We start from the raw sequence: 21,312 nt of genomic DNA on the forward strand, positions 1-21,312 counted from the left end.
ATTCAAAATAATGCAATTTAACTAAAAATAAATCTTGAATTAAATAAATAAAGGAATGATACAAATGAAGAAACCTATTAATTTAAATTCTGGTTCTATAATAAACAATTCAAAACTGCATAATAGTTATTATTCTTTTTAAAAGTGCAACTGAAAATGTATTTTGTGCCTTAACAATTGGACTTTAAAAAAAAAAAAACAGTCATTTTACTGTATTTACGTCAGATATTTGTTTAGACCAACAGAGGGCGCTGGTAACCCAGTGGTCGGTTGGCATGCAGTTATTCCACCAGTGAAGAAGAGACGCTATGCTAGCAGACAGGTTTAACAGTAAATGGCGGCCAGAAAGAAAATAGTAGCAGATTCCGCCCGTCACGTCCGCTTCTGGAAGGATTAATATATAGCGCCCTCTGCTGGTTAAAAAAGTACTGCGATTTAATTTTCAGAGCATCGATGTGAACAGTGGTACCTATGAACCGATTTTTAACTGCCTTACGATTAATCGTTACATCCCTACAGTGTTATATTAGGGTGTAGGAAAAACTGATTCTGCGATATATCGCAATATTTCACCGTGCGATTATCGTATTGAACCAAAAAATTTCCAAATTGATTTTTGAATCATGTTTTTTAACAAAAAATAACCTTTAATTGCGCTAACATATGCGTAGCACGTAAACGCCCAGTCATTCTGTGTCAGTGAACCACATCAGTCCTTATTAAATGATCTCACTCCTCAATGCATTTTAGCTGGAAGTTGGACGTACTGGGCACTTTTACAGATGTATGTGGTTTCTTTCGTCTTCTTTTTTTTTTAAGAATTTAACAACTTAACAGAATCTGTTGTAGAAGTAAAAGTGTGAATAAAACATTAAACATGCCTGTGGCACACATATAGCTAGCTACTCAAAGAGTAAACACATGTAAACATAGAGGGGGCGGGCTCACATTGTGCTACGTTAACCCACAAGGATGGAACGTGTAAGACTTCGGCACAGAAAGACGGACGCTCATAAAAACAGGGATGTAAAGATTAATCGTGAGGCAGTTAATAATCAATTCAAAGGTGTCACGATTCACATCGATACTCTGAAATTGAATCGCAGTACTTGAAAAAAAAAAAAAGTTTTTTTTATTTTATTTTATTTATTTTTTTACTACAACAGAGGGCGCTATCTTTTTAGAATTTGAAATTCAGGATGCACCACCGTGTTTTAAATCAGAAGTGTGGAAGCATTTTGGCTTCCCCAAGACAAAATGAAAGAGATAAGAAAGAAAGAACATGTGAAATCTAAGGTCAGAGGGTCACAGAGAGGAACGGGACAAACGAGAGAGAGAGAGAGAGAGAGAGAGAGAGAGAGAGAGAGAGAGAGAAAATGAACGCCATAGTTTGTTTATTGATATTATTTCTTTGATATTGAATTTGTTTTAAAGTCCAATTGTTAAGGCACAAAATACATTTTCAGTTGCACTTTTAAAAAGAAAAAGAACTATTATGCAGTTTTGCATTGTTTACTATAGAGCCAGAATTTAAATGAATAGGCTTTTTCTTCATTTGTACTATTTCTTTATTTATTTCATTCAGGATTTATTTTTAATTAAATTGCAAGGTTTTGCATAATTTATCAAGGGATTGTTTTGACAATGAAAGATAAAATAAAAATACATTTTTATTTTTATGTTCGAAGGAAGAAATGAATATTTTTCAGTCATCATTTGTTTACAGTTTCATTTTGTAAAATAAATAGTAAGAGAATTGTATCGTGAACCCAGTATCGTGAATCGAATCGTATCGGGAGTTGAGTGAATTGTTACATCCCTACAATGAAATGTCTGGGTCTCCTCTTTTGTCTACACGTACCGCGTCATGTTTACTCAGAGAGAAGTGGTCATGTAGGTACATCATGTTCTGTGTTTCCATGGCACTTTTGTGACACATTTCAATATTGAAACGTCTAAAATACCTCTTCATGAAAAAAAAAAAAAATACTTTTTTGCAATATTTGAGGGTTTTTTCAAAATGTGGGTGTTTCCATCAGCAGTTTTTATTACACTATATAGATTTTGCACATTTCAGAGGGTAATGGAAACACAGCTAATGCCTTTTATACTTTATATAGTCTGTCATTTATACGTTGAAGTGTAAACAAGGGCAGAATAATGTTGAAATTGCTCTTGTCCCGCCTAAAATCTAACTGCTCCAAATTTGGCATTTGAAAATGAATTTGACAGCTTTGTTTGAGCCCGATATGTAAACAACGACACAAAATATTACAAAAGAAAATGTAATAAAACCTTAAATGTAATAACTGATCAATAATGTAACGAGATTCTCAGCCCAAAACGTTAAAACTTTTTGCCCAAAGTGTAACAAGATGTTACATTATGGGGCAGACAAAACATTGTGTGTATTACACCATAGAGTGAGTCAATCATTTAGGAATTATTATATCATATTGCATCAATGTAAAGTAGCATCATATACAGATACGTAAAATATATATATATATATATATATTGTTAGGAAGCAAGAACTCCCTCACAACTAAAATGTTGAATATTTGTTAAATGTAGATTTCAAACATGTATTTAATTGGTTTTGCAAGTGAGAAATTGTGTTTAATATATTTTGTAAAATTCTTGTTTTATTACAATTATGAAGGGTTCAGTTTTGGTTAAAGAAATGAGAGGCATTGATTGAGGAGGCGGAGCCTCGGGCCTATAAAAGCAGGTGAGGAGGGGAGAACAAGCCAAGATGGCTCCTGCAGCACACATGGAGAGGGAAATGTCTGAGCAGGTGTAACCCAGGTTTGTGTTTATCAAAGTGAAAGCATGTTATAAACAACAGTAATAAAAAAGAATTAAATAAATGTGAAAAGGGTTATTAAATAGGTAAATATGATAAAATGTTTTAAAATGTTTTTCATATTTTATTTATTTATAAGAATTTGTTAAAAGTTTAAAACTGTTAATTTGTGGGTTATTTGTTCAATCTACTTTAATAATAATAATTTTAAAAAAAGTGTATCTTCCTATTAAGCACGCAGCTGCGTGACCCATGTGATTAGCATCAGCCAACCGGATTGTTTCCCGGAAATGTACCTGCTAGGCGAGGGAGACATGCACGGAGCTGCTGCTGCGGTGCTGCTGCGGGGAAGGAAGAAAGGAGAGCAGAAAACAAGTCTAAAAGTTGTTGGATAAGTATTTTTGCTTTCCAACCTGTTCCAGTGCGGAGATTGGTATCGTGATAAACGGGACTTGGTGAGTGAGAGAAATTTATTTTTTTATTTTTTTATTTCATGTAAATGTAAAGCTATGGTAGCGTATTTATGTTGTTTTTGGTAAAATGTGAAGGTGTAAAGTGCATTTAAAAGCTAAATGAAGGCACAAACTCTGTTCGCTATTTCCGTCTTTCTGCTCGTGTCCGCCATTACGTGATGGCGGTGCTGCTTCAAAAAGCAACATTTACGGACAGAAATGCACATTATCGTTGTTTTAGAGCTACCCAGTGTTTTTATTTTATGTATTCATACCCATTTTATGTTGTGTATGATAGGCCATTTAGTGTGGGTTGAAAAATATCCAGCTAAAGTGAACTTTGAAGAAGACGTGTTTGAAACAAGATGGCGAGCCGCTCTCGAACCAGCCTTCGAACCACGTGGACCTTCTGAGCTGTGCATCTGCCTCGAGTGCTACGCCCTCTGCTGATAGGTGCATGGTTTTCATCTGAACTGGTAGGATTCACCCATACTTCTGCAACACTGCAAAAGATAAAGACTGAACTGAACTGCTAAGTCAGAGTGAAGGGAGAAGAGACTTTTTTCTGTGAAATACAGATTTGATTCAGCCTTTTGCTGAATTCTTTTTATTTCTATTTTTTGTATTTTTATTTTCTAATAATTGTAAAAGGGTATTTTACAATGGTGTTTGTTGTAAACAAACTGTCCAACTTAAAAGGTACCTAAATGTGATTCAAACTAATTAGTTAGCTTTTACCTTGAACCACTTGAATAAAAGTAACTTGAATATAAAATTAACTAAAAGGTTGCAACCAGTAAAACTCAAAATAGATCTGAAACTGAATTAAACACAAAAAGGGTTTAACAAAAAGGGATTCACACAAAATTGTGATTTTTCTATTGTATGTTTTATGTTGTCATTGTTGTATGTACTTATTCTTATTTTATTTTTCTAATACAAGCCGGCTATTTAAACTTATCCTCTGGTCTGTGGTCTTTTACTTACATTTCTGTAGTGTTAAGCTGTGAATTTCTCCAGCAGTCGTACCTTACCAAATTCTTCTGGTCCATTCTTGTGTGATACACTATTAGATGACATTACCCTGTAATTACCCCACTAGGGCGTTACACAGGTCTGAATTGAACCCCTTGATGGAGTATTTGTTTTTGATAATTCTCTCCTTGTTTTTCCTGTTGTTTAAAGAAGATATGCTGTCTGGACTGAAAGCAGAAAATAAATGGACTTATATTTTTTAAACCTGAATTGCTCCCAGTGACTTTGTCCTAAGCTTGCCATGACACAACCTTTTGCCTTGTAACATATATATATATATATATATATATATATATATATATATATTTATTTTTTATTAAGGCTGCAATGATGAGTCGACATAATCGATAATGTCGACTACAAAAAAACCATCGACGCGGATTTTATAGCAGCGATGCATCGTTTAATCTAACTAAAAAGCAAGGGAGGTCTGTGTATGTGCGTGCAGTAAATATCTCCCCGACGCTTTCCGAGTTCGACCTGAAACTCGGTCAACGGGTTCCAAATACCCTGAGTGTGTGAATCTGTTATTTTTGAGTAATTTGGTCATTTCAAAATGTTTATTTTAATTTTAATTCACTTCTGGACGGCCCCGAAATGAAACCTATTCAACTTTTGACCTCAGGGTGTGAGGGGGCGCTAGCGCACCATCTATATCTATTTCACTACACAGCTCCTCATGCAAGCAAGAGTCACGTGTGCGGCCACTCCTCCTCCACTTCCTCCTGTGCCATGCTATTGTTAGCTTCTCAAACATGGGAACTCTCTGAATAGATCATTTGAAACCGTCAGCCACTGGTGAGTCTTTTACAGACACGTTTCTCATTGTTTAAATCATATAACTGTTGTTTAATAACGCGCTGTTTCACTAGAGTCAGTATTGAACTCAAACTGTTCAATTCTCCATCTGGAAAACTGCAGATTCTCTGTGGTGCCGTGCATGGAAGTTAAGCTCTGACCACTCGGTTCGAAGGTAAACAATGATTTTTGTTTTTTAAAAAAGACAGCAGAATTGTAGGTAATACTTTAATTTACTTACTCACTTATGTAGTTGGGAGTTTTACGTTCTGTTTTGCGCAGTTTTGTTGTTTTTCTGATTGGTGCTACAATCACTATGGAGTTTGGTTATCAGCGTCTCAAACTTGACACGGAACACACACACACACAAGGTATTTATTTATTTATAATAAAAATACACTAAATGAGTAAAGTAAAACACAAAAAGACAACTGAAAGAATAAAAAATACACATAACTCCAAAAAATATACATTACAGAAAAATACAATGCGGGTGCACGAAGGAGATGGATGTAGACACACACAGTATTGATAATAAATATACTAAATGTGTAAAATAAAACAAAAAACTAAATTATATTTATACAAAAAGTACACAAAATTGCAACAGAAATGCATAAACATACATAAAAATTAAATATTTATACAAAAAAATACACAAAATGACAACAGAATCACACTACAATGGCAACAAAAACGTATAATTATACAAAAACACAACAGAAAGATACAGAAATACACATAATGATTCCAAAAAACATACGTTACAGAAAAATACACCATACAAAAGTGAGTTAAAAAAAACAACAAACACATTTATCATGTTCATGTCCATCGCACACGATATCTAAAATAATAAATATAATTGTAGTTCAGTTCTACTAAAATACATCTATATAAATATCTAAAATAATAAATATAATTGTAGTTCAGCTCTAATAAAATACATCTATTTAAATATCTAAAATAATAAATAATTGTAGTTCAGCTCTAATAAAATACATCTATTTAAATATCTAAAATAATAAATGTAATTGTAGTTCCAGCTCTAATAAAATACATCTATTTAAATATTTAAAATAATAAATACAATTGTAGTTCAGCTCTAATAAAATACATCTAACTAAAAAGCAAGCGAGGTCTGTGTGTGCGTGTGGAGTTTTTTTAGCATATTATATTATTTTGTTATTGCAATTATTACTATTAATATCATAAGATTACTTTTATTACTATTACTACTTTCACTATTAATATTACTAGTACAGTGCTCGTCGGAAGTATGCATTCACGTGGGAGCTTAAGTAGAGTTAATTATGGCCAAATGAGTTCATGTTTGAAGATTGGATGTACAAAGAGGTGTACATAGTGTAACGGTTTAATTCTATGGGACATGAACATGATTAATGTGTTTGTTTTTTTTACTTTTATATTTTTTTGTTTGGTGTATTTTTCTGTAATGTATGTTTTTTGGAGTCATTATGTGTATTTGCATATCTTTTTGTTGTGTTTTTGTTCATTCTTTGTATAATTATAGTTTTTTTTTTTTTTTTTTTTTGCCATTGTAGTGTGATTCTGGAATCATTTTGTATATTTTTGTTCATTTCTGTTCATTTTGTGTATTTTTTTGTATAAATATTTATTTTTGTGTATTTTGAGTCATTTTCATATTTTTGTTGTATTTTTCTGTAACTGTTTTTTGGAGTCGTGTATTTTTTTTTATCTTTCAGTTGTCTTTTTGTGCATTTTTTGTATAATTGTTTTTGGTTGCTAGTAAAGTGCCTGTCGGAAATATGTAATCATATAAGTGGGAGGAGCTTAAGTAGAGTTGTCAATTATGGTCAAATGAGTATGTGTTTGAAGGTTGGATTAACAAAGAGGTGTACATACTCTGTAGTGTTATGAAGGAGTATATTTGTGGGTGCAAAATAAAATATCGTGTGATTTCCCTGTTCCCTGAACATGATACATAGATAAAAGTTGCACCAATGTTTGCTGGACTTAGGTAAATGAATAATAAATGTACCAGAGCATCCCATCTTTAGACCCTACTTCGGCAAGGAAAAACACAAAACCCAGTGGGAAAATTAATTACACACAAACATGTCATGTACATCCAACATACGACCATAGAGGAGAGTACAGTAAAGGTGCCCCTCTCCATTTATCCAGGCTTGGGACTAGTTATAAAGGGTTTATTTTTGCGGGTGCAAAATAAAACATCGTGTGCAATTTCCCTGGTTTAATTTTATGGGACATGAACATGATAAATGTGTTTGTTGTTTTTTTTTTTTTTTTAAACTCACTTTCATATTTTTTTGTTTGGTGTATTTTTCTGTAATGTATGTTTTTTGGAGTCATTATGTGTATTTGTGTATCTTTCTGTTGTGTTTTTGTATAATTATAGTTTTTTTGTGGCCATTGTAGTGTGATTCTATTGTCATTTTGTGTATTTTTTTGTATAAATATTTCATTTTGTGTATTGTTATGCATTTCTGTTGTAATTGTGCGTACTTTTTGTATAAATATTGTTTAGTTTTTGGTTTTATTTTACACATTTAGTATATTTTTATTATAAATACTGTGGGTGTGTGTGTCTACATCCATCTCCTCCGTGCACCCGCATTGTATTTTTCTGTAATGTATATGAACATGATAAATGTGTTTGTTGTTTTTTTTAAACTCACTTTTATATTTTTTTGTTTGGTGTATTTTTCTGTAATGTGTCCCTCCACAGTATGCATCTACGTATGTTTATAGCTAAGAAAGCTATGCTAAAGCTAATCGCATGGTGCCCGAGGTAATCTCGCAAGAATTCGTCAGCAAGCTTTGCGGCATTTCCATAAAACTATGTTTTTTTCAGTAGTCTGTGTGGTTAATAAACATTGACATTTTCTATCTTTGACCTGGTTTGATTCTGGATTGATAACAGTAGTCAAAAAAACTGTTGACAAATACTTTTGAACTAATAAACTTTTGTACTTTTTCACTTTTTAACAGAATTTTAAGCAGAAACCAAGGAATTAAACCAAGACTTAACCCCGGGAACTCCTGCGCCTGGAGCAATGGTGAGCTTTATGCATTTAACATTCAGTCTCTAACACACTCTCACTTGCTCACTCAGTAGAAGGTGGGGGGAAGCTAGCTAACAGTTCTCTCAACCCTCACGCTACTCATAATCCAAGGGTGTGCATCCCTTATTTTTCACTTTTTTGGCGATTACGTTTTCAAAAATTTTATTTTAAACTAAACGCGGGTTAAACCAAAAAGGACTTGCAAGATGGGAGGAGCGGCTGAGCCGCACGCACTACTATTACCGTTCTACAAATCACTTGGTTGTATCATGCCAAAAAAATCGACATGCAGAAAAAGAGCGGAAACGTGAGGCAATGCGGCAGGCATGTGATGCTGAGTCACCTGAAGTCCGAAATGCCCGCCTGGCTAGCAACGCTGCGCGTGATGCAAGACATCGTGTAGCAGAAACAGGTGAAGAACGGAAGAATCACCTGGCCAGTAACGCGATACAGCACGCCGTGCAGCAGAGACGAGTGAAGAACGTAATAATCGCTTGGCGAGCAACGCTGCGTGCGATACAGAACGCCGTGCAACAGAGACGAGTGAAGAACGGAATAATCGCTTGGCGAGCAACGCTGGGCGCGAGGTAACACGCCGTGCAGCAGAGACGAGTGAAGAACGGAATAATCGCTTGGCGAGCAATGCTGCGCGCGAGGTAACACGCCGTGCAGCAGAAACACCTCAGCAGCAGGAGAACCGACAAATAAGAGATGCCCTGTGCCATCAAGAAATGCGTCATGCATGCGTAGAACAGGCACGCAAAAACAATTGCAACCTTGCTCGGTGTGATGACAGAATTTTTTAAAGAAGAGATTTATGGTGATTTCACACGCACACTCAGTATCACCTCACTGTTTGAGTGTCCTACATGCGTACACTGCAATGCCTATGTATGGAAAGAGGAGAGGAAAGGATTCTGTTGCGTGTCTGGAAAAATGGACCTCACATACAATCTCAATAAACCTAAACCTGGCTCAATCCCACCACAGCCTCCAAATGCTATCAAGGACCTTTTCATGAATCAAAACTTTGTTAAACATGCTAAACAATACAACAAGGCATTGGCAATGGCAAACATTGGCATAAAAGAAATCGCTATTCCTGGTTTAAACCCAGGCATACGAATACAAGGAAAAGTTTTTCATTTCATTGCCGGCCCCCTTCCTGAACAGGGTCAAATGCCCAACTTTGCCCAGATCTTTGTATATCCAACCTTCAAACATATTCTCACTCTACTTAAGCTCCCACATGAATGCATACTTCCGACGGGCACTGTACTCGTCTTGTAAATTAACAATAAAATCTAGCCCGTGGCCACTTCCTGCAGCAGTACCTTATATTGACCACTAGGGACAGTGTTGCATCACCAACTTTGTGCAAGAGAGACAAGCGGAGCCCCAGTTTGTACACAGACAGAGAGAGGAGTGACATCACTGAACTGCTATTTACCGGATCTTTCATTTCTAATCACATGCAGTTGTGTTTGTTAGTTGTGACAGTCTGTGATTCTAATAGGTTTGAATTAATAATAGGTTTTATTGGGTCTGTGTGTACGTCTGAAAGCATGTTTATCACTGCACTGCATCAGTGAGTCAGTGACGTACCTGCTTTGAAATATTATTTTCTGCTGATATGAATGTTTATTATGAACAGTAAAGTTCTCTAATTTAACGTATTATTAACATGTGATTTGGATAACATTAATTAGACATTTCTTAACTTGTAAGGATTCTTTCAAACAACATATTATTTATTATTTTATTTTATGGACTTGATTTAAAAGGAACTCTGTGATTGGTTTAAACCTCATTACCTCCACAAGCTACAGACAGGTTAGATCCAGCTTTTTAAAGTTACTTATTTACTCTTTGTTTACTATTACTACTACTTTGTTCAAGACAACTGGCACTTTAAGTTTGTGATATTTAAGTTATTCATAATTTCATTGTGATTTTAAGTATATTTTATGTGTTGAATATAACAACTACACTACAAGTACATATTTTATGTCATTGTTTTAATTCTTGTGTAAAACATGCTGTCACAGTATAACAGGGACACGTTCACAGGTGGAAGGATTTAAGCAGTGCTGAAAAAACCAAAATATGTGATTCAAAACACAAAAATAATTGTGACTAATCGAAAAAATAATGGATAGATAAGTCGACTATAAAACTAGTCGTTAGTTATTTTTATTAAAGCATTTTTTTTTAACCTTGACATTTTTGGTAACTTTTCTGGGGGGTTTTTAAAAATTTTTTTTACATTCCATTCCATTTGAGGCTCAGCACTTTTGTTAGATTATTGACCAGTTAATACATTTCGGGTAGGGATCGACCGATATGGGGGTTTTTTTTTAGGGCCGATGCCATTTTTTTTCCCCTTAGCCGATGACCGATACGGTCTGCCGATTTTCTTGAGCCGATATTTGCAGCAGATACTACATTTGCTCCCTCAATTTACATCATAAAAATTACACAATGATGATAAGAAATGGTACAAGTCTCAATTAAAAAAAGAAACATTTATTGAAATTAACCAAGGTGAAGCAGAATGACACCAAGTAAAAAATATTGAACAAATAATAAACGCGTGATGTAGAACAAGAACAAGTAAAAATAATGTAAATAATGCAGATCAACGAACGCAGCAGCCCGCATCAGCCGATGCACGTGAAAAAACGCAAAAATTGGCCGATGTATTGGTCTATCACTAATTTTGGGTTTTATTTTCTGCTCCCTGCACTTTTAGTTCCATTGTTAGATGTACGCGCGATAGTGGAAATGATTGGTTATCTATTCAGTGAGGTCTCCGTCCTTTGATGGAACTGATTAAAACATCTAATTAGACCACGCAGGAGTTCAGACAGACTTTTTAAATAAAACAGTCACTGTGTGTTATGAAGAAGAGCTAACTAGCGTACACTGCTTTGGCCCTTCAGCCTCTACAGCTGTGACTGATCTGATGTTAATGAGAGCTGCTCTTCAGACGCATTAGATCCTAAACTATGTCCATCATCAGAGATGGTTCCTCTTCTTTCTGTCTGCTTTATCCTGACATACAGAACTTAATTTATCCACTGCTCTACACGTCACAAACTTATATTATATTCATTCATTTAACAGTGAAGGAACATTTATGTGGTCGGAATCAATGACCTCAGGTTGGAAATCTTTAACGCTGGTCCAACATTTAATCACAGAAAACTATGATTGTCTTATCCAAGGGCCACATTATGAGAAGAAATGTCAGCGTTTAAAATAATGATGGTTTAAAGCATTAATACTGGAAATATGAAATGTTTTGTTGGTTTAGTGTGTTGATAGAGTTATTTAATGTATATATGTTGTTGTCTTGTATATTTTTTGGTATTTTTAAAGTTGTCTTCTGGGTTTTCAAAGTCATTTTGTCTATTATTGTTGTTCTTTGGTGTGATTTTAATGTATTTTTTGTAATTTTGTATGTTTAGTGAGTATATTTGGGGTTTCTGTTGTTATTTTGTAGTTTTATTGACAATGTATTTTTTGTAATTTTGTATGTTTTCCTTCATTTTGTTGTTCTCTGTGTAACTTTATTGTACTTTTTTGTAATTTTAAATATATTTGTCATTTTTTAGTTCAATTTCAATGTCTTTTTGTGTAATTTTTGGGCTATCTTTTAAGGGTTTTTTGTCCTTTTGTGAATGATTGTCATTTTTTGTAATTTCCTTTTGTGAATTTTTGGGAAATTTTAATATTTAAATGTTTTGTTTCTTTTCTTGTTTTTTTTTGTGTAAATTAATTGTGTTTTTTTGCGTATTTCTCATAATTTTATATGCTTTTTGAATTACTTTGTTCATTTTTGTGTAACTTCATTTAATTTTTGTGTGTATTTCTCATAATTTTTAACACTTTTTTTAATAATTCAATTGGATTTTTATGTAATTTCATTTAGAGTTGGGCAATATATTATGATTCAAGATATAGCAATTTTTCTATTTTGGTGTTACAGAAAATGACAATATCACCTATATTGATATATATCAATAGTTTCTGAACTTTTTATTCATACAATCACACAGTACAAATCACATCATACAAGTATTTAATATGAGTTGTAGAGTACAGTCAAAAAGTGTTGTTCATTACAATTTTTCCATGTTTCTGAGATATATATATTTTTATGGCTTATTTTAGGAGTCGCTGCTTTCGTTACTATTCAGAACAGCATGAAAAGCACAGTTAGATAGATTACTAACCCAGACCTTACCCTTAACAAGCTAAACTACAGAACTCACTCACATGTGCTGTCCCTTAGAGGAGAAAAAGCCAAAAGTGGCACACATTGTTCAGCTGTTTGTTAATTAATGTGCCTGTGTGGAATTTTGCATCAGCAAATTTACGCCATATTTGTCTTTCTATTTAAGACTTTGAGTTAAAAAAAAAAAAAAAAAGGAAGTGTCTACTGATACGGAAATGTATCAACAGCCCCCGGTTCTACATTAGGATAACCGCACCGTGGGTTCAAATCCCACTTTTGTCATTTTTTTTTTTTTTTTGTTTTAACTTATTTAACACAGCAAAATTTCACCTTTAAAAATATATATACAAAAAAATAAATAAAAATTTTAGGGCATTTCCTGGATTAGGGATAGGGCTCAAATAAAAGGGTTAGCGAGGTAGCTAAAAATAAATATGAGCTAAAATAAAACTGACAGAACTTTAAGTCACGTGACCTAAACTGGCCAATGAGGGGCGCAGCGTATGAATAGACTGCTAGTCTATCGATACATTTCCATATCAATAGCCATAGCCATTAAAAAAACATTGAGATTAATACAGTTAATCGCAATTTTGAAAAAAAAATATCAAAATTGGAGTTTTGGCCCATATCGCTCAGCCCTAAGCTCTAGAATTGTTTAGTATCAGGATATATCGGGATACTGTATATCATATCGTGACATGTCAATCTTATTGTCAGCTTCATGGTAGTGTACACCCCTACTAATAATAATGTATTGGTTCTATTGAGCATGCATTGTGTGTGTATTCTAGTGTTGGTTCTAGCCCGGTTCGGAGCCTCTTACCGTCCAGGTTCTCCCTATCGCTGATGTGCTGCAGGTTACATCCCGTGTCTTCGCGGCTCAGCTCGGGCTCCGGTCGGTAGGGCTCCAGCCGGGAGTGGTGGTTGTTCCTCCGCTGTTTGGGGCTGGACGACACGCAGCAGGATGTGGTGTTGCCCATGGTTGGAGCAGCTTGGGCGGCTCTCCGCCTCCTTCACCCAGCTCCCTCTACCTCTGCCTCCGCTGCTGCTGCTGGGAACAACCGGAGGGAGAACGGGGCGGTAACGCGGATCCACAGCTGTGTCCCACCCTGCTCGTCCCTCTAATACTCACTTAGCAGGACAAGTGGAGCCATTTAAACATGACAGCGAACGCTAATATGGCCTGATATGTCAGCGGGGCAGCTCCCCCACAGCTCCGGTGTCACGGTCCACTCCCACGGCTCGTGGTCCTGCTCCGAGCCGTTCAGGTGTGCCTATAAACGGATGTCCGGGCCCCGCGTCTGTGCGGGGAGGCTAAGAGAGAGTAAAACATAGTGGTGGAGGTCTCCCGGTAGTAAAATGAGTTCTCACAGCGCTACATGGTTGCCAGAGTGCGGAGAGAAACAGAAACCCGCAAACTGCTACATCCGCTGCTGTGAGGCGTTCAAAGACTACCGGAGAAGTGGGAATTATTACCATCAAACAATTATTAAAATAAAAAAAAAGTGAAGGTTCGTTTATTTTGTTTTTGTTTTTTTAATAATCAAAACCATCTTACAGAAGTGTAGAGCTGCCACGGGGGAAATTTATATTTTGGATCACTATGGTATTTTCTTTTTATGGACTAATCAACAATCCCAGATTACAATGATAGTTTGTACAATATATTGATAACACATTTGAACAATATTATTATATTGTTCGTATAAAATAGGTATATTGTTTACATATTACATATTGTTTACAATATAGTTTTGCTTTGTTTGTACATTATAATATCACATTACAATATCATTATATTGCTTATAAAATATAACTACAGTATATTGTTTATACAATGTATTATCACGTTTGTACAATATAAATATATTGTTCATAAAATCTGAGTATATTTTTGTACAATTTATTAACACAGTTGTACAATATTATAGTGTTTGTATAATATTATACTGTTTGCAGAAATTAGAGATATTGTTGTACAATTTAAATTTGAGTCCATACCTGCCCATCATTGCCCGATCTCGTAAGAACTTGCAAGCTAAGCAGGTTATGATTATCGTATTGATCCAAAATAAAAATAAAAAAACGTTCAAACCAATGTTTTTAATTATGTTTTCTTAACAAAAATAAATAAATAATTTAATTGCGCTACCATATGTATATATGTCAGTGAACCAATCACTCCTCAATGCATTTTAGCTGGAAGTTAATTACACTTTATTAGAATTTAAGAACGCAACAGAATCAGAATCAAAAGTTAAACTTTGAAAAAAAAATAATAATTTGACACTTTGATAAACATAACACTTGTTTTGATATTTGTTCTTAACATACAGTTAGTTTCCATCTACTTGTCCTTGCAAGTTTACAAAAATAAATAAACTGTATTTTAGACCATTCTGTATTTGTAAAAGTGACATTTGACATTATTACTATTGTGATATATTGCGTTATATATCGTATTATTTAGTATTGGGATATATATCGTATTGTGACATGTAAATCGTAAATAGTATTGTATCGTGAGATTCATTACAATGCACAGCCCTACTTATTGCACAGCAGTAGGTGCTGTGTTTAATACATTAGAAGTAACTGGAATTCAATGATTTGGATCGTTGAGAAAACACTTATGGCAATATCTAGTGAAAGATATCTCTTTCATTTCTGCATTTTTCAACGTGTGTCTCTGGTCGACTCTGTTGTTTGCTACATGTGTTTCACGGTACATGTTTGTTCCAACATATTCACACACATTATGCACTGTTTTTACATGATTTTATGGTCAGTGAGTGAGCGGAGCAGAGCTAGACTACCCAGTAGTGTTGTGTTCAAGAACACACTATCCGAGACCAGAATGCACCGAGACCAAGACAAGACCAAGACCATCAACATTTTTTTTTTAAATTTAAAAAAATATATAAATAAATAAAATTATGACAAGGTTCGACAGTTAAATAACATTCTCTCTTCAGTTTTAATTTCTTTTAAATACATTTGACGGACAAAAAAGGTGCCTGCAAAAAATGAACCAATAAATTAAAACTACTACTGCTACTGATAAATTCACAATTATTTTACATATTTGAAAACAAGATTTTTATGTCAGCTGAATGTACAGCAAGTGTTTAAAAGTATTTCTGCCAAGAAATAACATGTCTAGTCACCTACACACACCACAGAGTGTTTCCTCTTTGCTTTGCTTTTACAAATGTATTCGTTGTGGTTCGTGAAACCAAATTTCACAACCAACAAGTTAGTGGACATGTTTAACTCCGCCTCTCTCTCCTGCTTGTGTGTGAGTGTGTCACACACGTCACTCAGTCACATTAAGGAAGGTTGTGGTCATTATACAGGGTGGATTAAAGAATGAATAAAGGATTGTTTTATCCAGTTCTTCTCATTGTTATTATCACATTATAAAAAAGTTTAAAAATAGCAGGAATTAGTGCTGGTCTCCAACGGTCATGAGGGAAAATCCCGAGTTCGAGACAAGACCGAGACCTTTAAAATTTGGTCTCAACTACTACAACACTACTACCCTGTGATTTGTGTCTACATCACATGTGTACCAGTCTCCCCTGTGTACGGTGCAAGAAGGAAGGCCCAGCCCAGAAGATAACTGTGTGCTTTTTTTTAAAACTTTTGAACAGAAACAGACAGAAAGACACACAGACTTGTTCTTCTGCATGTGGGCTTCGTCTGCTAAAACTTTAATTGTGATTATAACTAAAATAAACCACATTAAAATAGTACGACTCTTGTCATCTGTCCAATTAAAAGAACCGGGAAGAAAGTAGAGAAAAACTTTACAGTAGCTTATAGGTTTGTTTAATCGACAGTGTTAAAGAAAAGAGAAAAAAGAGTTGTTTTTAATTGACACTATACGACAGGGAATTATAACACCTTGACATTTTCTACTTCTCTTGTTTTATTCCAACTTTGTAGAGGAAGTGATGAAAATACAACATTTGGAAATGAAGTCATAAAATGCTCCTCCAAGTCCACAGGTGAAAGTAATGGATTACAAATACTCACGTTACTGTAATTGAGTTGCTTTTATGGATACTAGTACTTTTTTTAGTCTATTTTTAAATCAGCAATTTTACTTGTATTTCAGTACATTTTAAAAGTAAAGTCATTTGTTGCATTTCTACACCCGACCGTTACTGAGTAAATTATTAATTTTTTGTTTTAAAATTATCAACGGACATTGTGAAACTGCAAAAAATGAAATGACGATCAAATGCATCACATCATAGTCGACCAATCAGACGAAACCTAATGCACCGCATTAAAACAGCATTGAATGCTGATTATTTTCTCAGTTTTAGAGTTCATAAATGTACAGTAGCTATACTTAGAGCTTGATAATTATTTTTTTTATTATTATTATTATTTTGAAGTGAAGTCATTTCATTGGTGTTACTTCATTCAAAAAATAATTGTACATTTTTACAAACTTTTTATTATACAGATGCCTTTGTGGAAAATAAATGAAGTTCCAATTACGCAAGATTCAGTCTCTTCTTTTTTAAGTTTATACATGAGATGTTTACTGTTTGTAAACATACTTTTATGGACAGAATTTCTAGGCGCAGCCAGGGCATTGAGGGGGTCTGGTTTAGGGGTCTCAGGATCTCATCACTGCTTTTTGAAGATGATGTGGTGCTGTTGGCTCCATCAGTGACCTTCAACTCTCACTGTGTGAAGCGGCCAGGATGAAAATCAGCACCTCTAAATCCGAGTCCATGGTTCTTTACCAGAAAAAGGTGGAGTGCGTTCTCCGTGTTGGGGATGAAGTCCTGCCTCAAGTGGAGGAGTACAAGTACCTCAGAGTCAGAGTGAAAAGGGAGCTGAGTCGAAACGCAAGACTCTTGATTAACCGCTCAATCTACCTTCCTACCCTCACCTATGACCAAAAGAACTAGATCGTAGGTACAGGCGGCCGAAATGACTTTCCTCCGTAGGGTGGCAAGGCTCTAGAGATAGGGTGAGAAGCTCAGTCATCTGGAGGGGCTCGGAGTAGAGCCACTGCTCCACCACATTGAGAAGAGCCAGATGAGGTGGCTAGGGCTCCTAATTAGGATGCCCCCTGGTGCCACGGTCTGAGTTTGCCTCGTACTAAGATTGATTATGAGCATGTGCACTACTGGAAAATGAATTTTCACTAGTTCACTAGTGATGTTTTATTTTAAAATCAGTACAGCAATCTATGTGCATGGCTAATCCAGTACGGGTAAATCTCAGTACGTAGCAGTCATGTACTGAGATTGTGAGAGAATTTCGGTACGGAGGTTAACTCAGGCCGTGACACCAGACGCCTCCCTGGTGAGACGTTCAGGGCACGTCCTTCCGGAAGAAGACATCGATTAAGACTCAGCCGGGAACGCCTCTGGATCCCCCCGGAGGAGCCGGAAGAAGTAGCCAGGGAAAGGAAAGTCTGGGCCTCCCTGCTATGGATGCTGCCCCCGCGACCCGACAACGGATAAGCAGAAGAAAATGGATAGATGGATGTTTACTGTATGCAAGCGAACTGTGGCAAGATTTATTACCAAAAATAAACATGGGGGTTGAAAGTAACTAATAACTTTTACTTTGAGTACTATTTAATTGAGCTACTTTTTACTGAGAATTTTATGTATGACTTACTTGTAGTTGTACTTGTACTTGTAATTTCAATCAAGTAACAGTACTTCTACTTCAGTAAAATATATCAGTACTGTTTATACATCTGTCCAAATCACACAAAACAACATACATTTAACCACAATTTTTTCCAAATGTAAAAACATAAAAACAATAATGTTGAAATTAAACAAAAGGATAGAAAATGGCTACTCATCCTTAATCTCTGCAGGATTAGGTGGGCTATGCAGGGGTCAGTGTCAACTAAGTGGAATCCTTTGGAATTAAATCCATTAAGAAAATCCTCTGACTGTGGAGACCACGTGCACTATGCAGTGTACCTGATGCATATGTGACAGGGAAACAAACAGTGGTTTATCATCATATTGTTTTGGGGTGACACATGCTACAGTGCAGCCTGCTGGTTGTACAGCTGTAGTGCATGGTCAACCATATTTACTTTATAATATGTTACGGTTTATTTTATTCAGACAACTTTTTTTTTTTTTTTCAGGAAATGTACTTTTGTCCTTATGAGTTATTTCTGAACTCATGAGGAGACATCAAAGCCATCAGCAGATGCCTCTGAGGAAGACTGTCAGTTGACAGCCGAAACATGTCAGGAGATCAAAGTGGAAAAAAAAAATGTTTGATTAAAAGAAACCCAACATATTATTCAAAAAGAAGACAAAATCCTCTTTGCTGGAATTGTATTTCCTGTATTTTCTCTCCCTGCTTCAACCTAAATCACAAGTATCAAACTCAAGGCCCAGGGGCAGAATATGGCCCTTTAGTTGATCCAACTGGGCCCTCAGCAAAAGAAAGTAAGAAAACATAAAACCTTGTGTTAAATATCAACTAATGCAGCCAGTTGTAGATATGTCAGCCCCTTCATATACATAAATTCAATAAAACTTCCAGAGCTCAGAGTTTGCATGCATATGTCAATTTTAATTAAGATAACTATCTTTTTTTTGTTTTTTTTTGTTGAAATCCTGCAATTTTTCTACTGTTATTCCAAAAAAATCCTGCAAATTAAATTAAAACAATTGGTCACAAAACCAATGATATTTTGATATGTTCCATTTGAACATGAATTATATTACAGGGTGAATGCAGGTAAATCAAAGTTGGAAACGAGGTTTGTTTTTTGTTCATAATTTTCTGCATCGATGGTGGCAAAAAAAAAAAAAAGAAGCAAATTATGATCATGTTTATTGTCACAACAGAATAATATTGAACTAGCATCTACTTGTGCAGCAATAATCATTATTATGTGGACTATTAAACCCATTAGAAACTTTAAATACCACTGTGTGCGACCACATTAGGGAGTTTGATCAGGTGGAAGGTTTGTGGTCGATGTTTTGTTATACAGAACAGACAGGAATAAGGTTTTAGAATAGAACCAGGTGCAGGTCAAATTTCAGTGGTGTTTTGCATTGTTTCCTCTGTTTTGTTTCCACTCAGCAGCAAATCTACGCGTGGGAAAAGACAATCCCAGGCTGATTCTTCTTTGGTATCATCATTTCTCACCTGAAATCAATACTTTTTTATCATCCAAATCATTATTTACAAAATGAAATGTGTTTTCCACCTTGAGGCGTGTGTATTCTGCTACCTGTGGTTTGTGGGAAGCACTAATGACTGTATTTCAGCATACAGTATACTGTACCTCAGCATGTCGTCTAAAAACAACCATGAGAGCATAGAAGAGGCAGACAACAATAACATGAGAAATCTAAATAGGTTCTGTGTGAAACGGCTGCACGTCATGTTCTAGACTTGGAGATACAGGGATGAAACATAGTTTTTGAAACAGTTTATTTACAAATCTACAACTAATATTTAAGATGATTACAGGTGAACAATTGTGCTTTGAACCAGAACATCAATCAGGTTTTTTTTTAAAAGAATGTGATCTGGAAGAAAATAGTAATAAAAATGCAAGATATTAATTTCCATGTGACAAAAAAAATGGAATCAAAGCAGAATATGAATACAATCACCACTAAAGTGTGTTTTTCACTGTGCTCTAGACCAGTGGTTCTCAATCTTTCTCCCAAAAAATAAAGGTAAGTTTCAAATTAGAGCTAGTGGCCAAAAAACGGACAGAAAAAGTGATAAAAAAAAAAAAATGGCTTTAAAGTGGTCAAAATTGGGGAAGGGGGGACTAATGTTGTCTAAAAAGTAGGAACGATTGGTTTAAATTGGCATATAATGAGAAAATCATGAAGATGGTTAATTTGGCAAAAATAAGCATGAAATATTGTGGGAAAAGGTTAAAAGTAACAATAATGCGTCAACATGTGACATTAGGTGAAAAGCATTTATAAGTGAAAATGTCTTTAAAGTGGGAAGAATTTGCAGAAAACGTATTGAAATTTGATGGAAAAGTGGCAGAAATGGGAGTAATGTAGTAAAAATGCATTAAAAGGAGCAAAAGTCCTAAAAAGTATGATAAGAAAAAGTGATTAAAATGGGTTAACATATGGCAAGTTTGGTGGAGTTGCAGAAAAAGGGTAAAAATAAGCATAAATGGGCTCAAATTGCTGACCCCAAGGTTGAGAACCCCTGCTCTAAACTAATGAAAGCATTTAAAGCCTGTCCTGTATAGAAATGCACAACACATCCACTTATTAAAACTAAACTACATTAAGTTTTTTTTTAGATCACTAAAAAGACAACAAGTCTGTATTTAGAAAAATATTTTCTAAGGAATGTCAATGATCAGTCGGGAGGAGAATTATTCAGCTTTTGGTCATCGTGCGTCTTCAGTGACATCATAAGTCGTCAGGTGATCTGTGCGTTCCCTGAAGTCACTTTAAACACTTTGTTACTGGTTGTTTCCCTAATGGTAATGGCACATAGATTAATTAGAGCCTACACAAGACCAGTGGTTCTCAAACATTCTTAGGCTCAAGTACCCCTTTCTCTTACTTTTGAATCCAAGTACCCCCATTTGTCCGACTACAACATTTTGCCTTGAAAACTATTTAAAAACAACTCTAGAACATAATGATGGAATGAACACGTTGTAAAGAATCTCTTTTGTAAATAAGTGGAAAGAAACAGTGTTTACTGCAGTGGTTCCCAACCTTTCTTGGATCGTGACCCCATTTTGATATCAAGAATTTCTGGTGGCCCCCCAAAGAGAATTAGTTTTTGATCATGTTTGAGCTCAATTATATCATAATTATATTTTTACTGCATCTTAGTTGAACTAGATTTATATCTCAATAAGTGAAAATATAGAAATACAGTTGTTTAATAATAATT

The 21,312-nt window shown here is 35.1% G+C and overlaps 1 protein-coding gene across 7 annotated transcripts in view; it reads right to left on the reverse strand.

The window, feature by feature from the left end:
- The window catches only part of LOC114454183 (cyclin-Y), an 83,368-nt gene extending 69,528 nt beyond the window's left edge, over positions 1–13,840 (reverse strand). For 3 of the 7 annotated variants that reach the window (XM_028434449.1, XM_028434446.1, XM_028434447.1), the window contains exon 1: positions 13,229–13,840. In XM_028434449.1, the coding sequence (XP_028290250.1) occupies positions 13,229–13,385 (157 nt within the window). In that variant the 5' untranslated portion in view covers positions 13,386–13,840. The remainder of the gene's footprint in view (positions 1–13,228) is intronic. The other 4 variants (XM_028434445.1, XM_028434444.1, XM_028434451.1 and 1 more) reach the window with 4 other exon arrangements.
- Between the last annotated feature and the right edge of the window lie 7,472 nt (positions 13,841–21,312).

The sequence above is a fragment of the Gouania willdenowi genome, chromosome 20 (assembly GCF_900634775.1).
Source record: "Gouania willdenowi chromosome 20, fGouWil2.1, whole genome shotgun sequence".
Taxonomy (NCBI): domain Eukaryota; kingdom Metazoa; phylum Chordata; class Actinopteri; order Blenniiformes; family Gobiesocidae; genus Gouania; species Gouania willdenowi.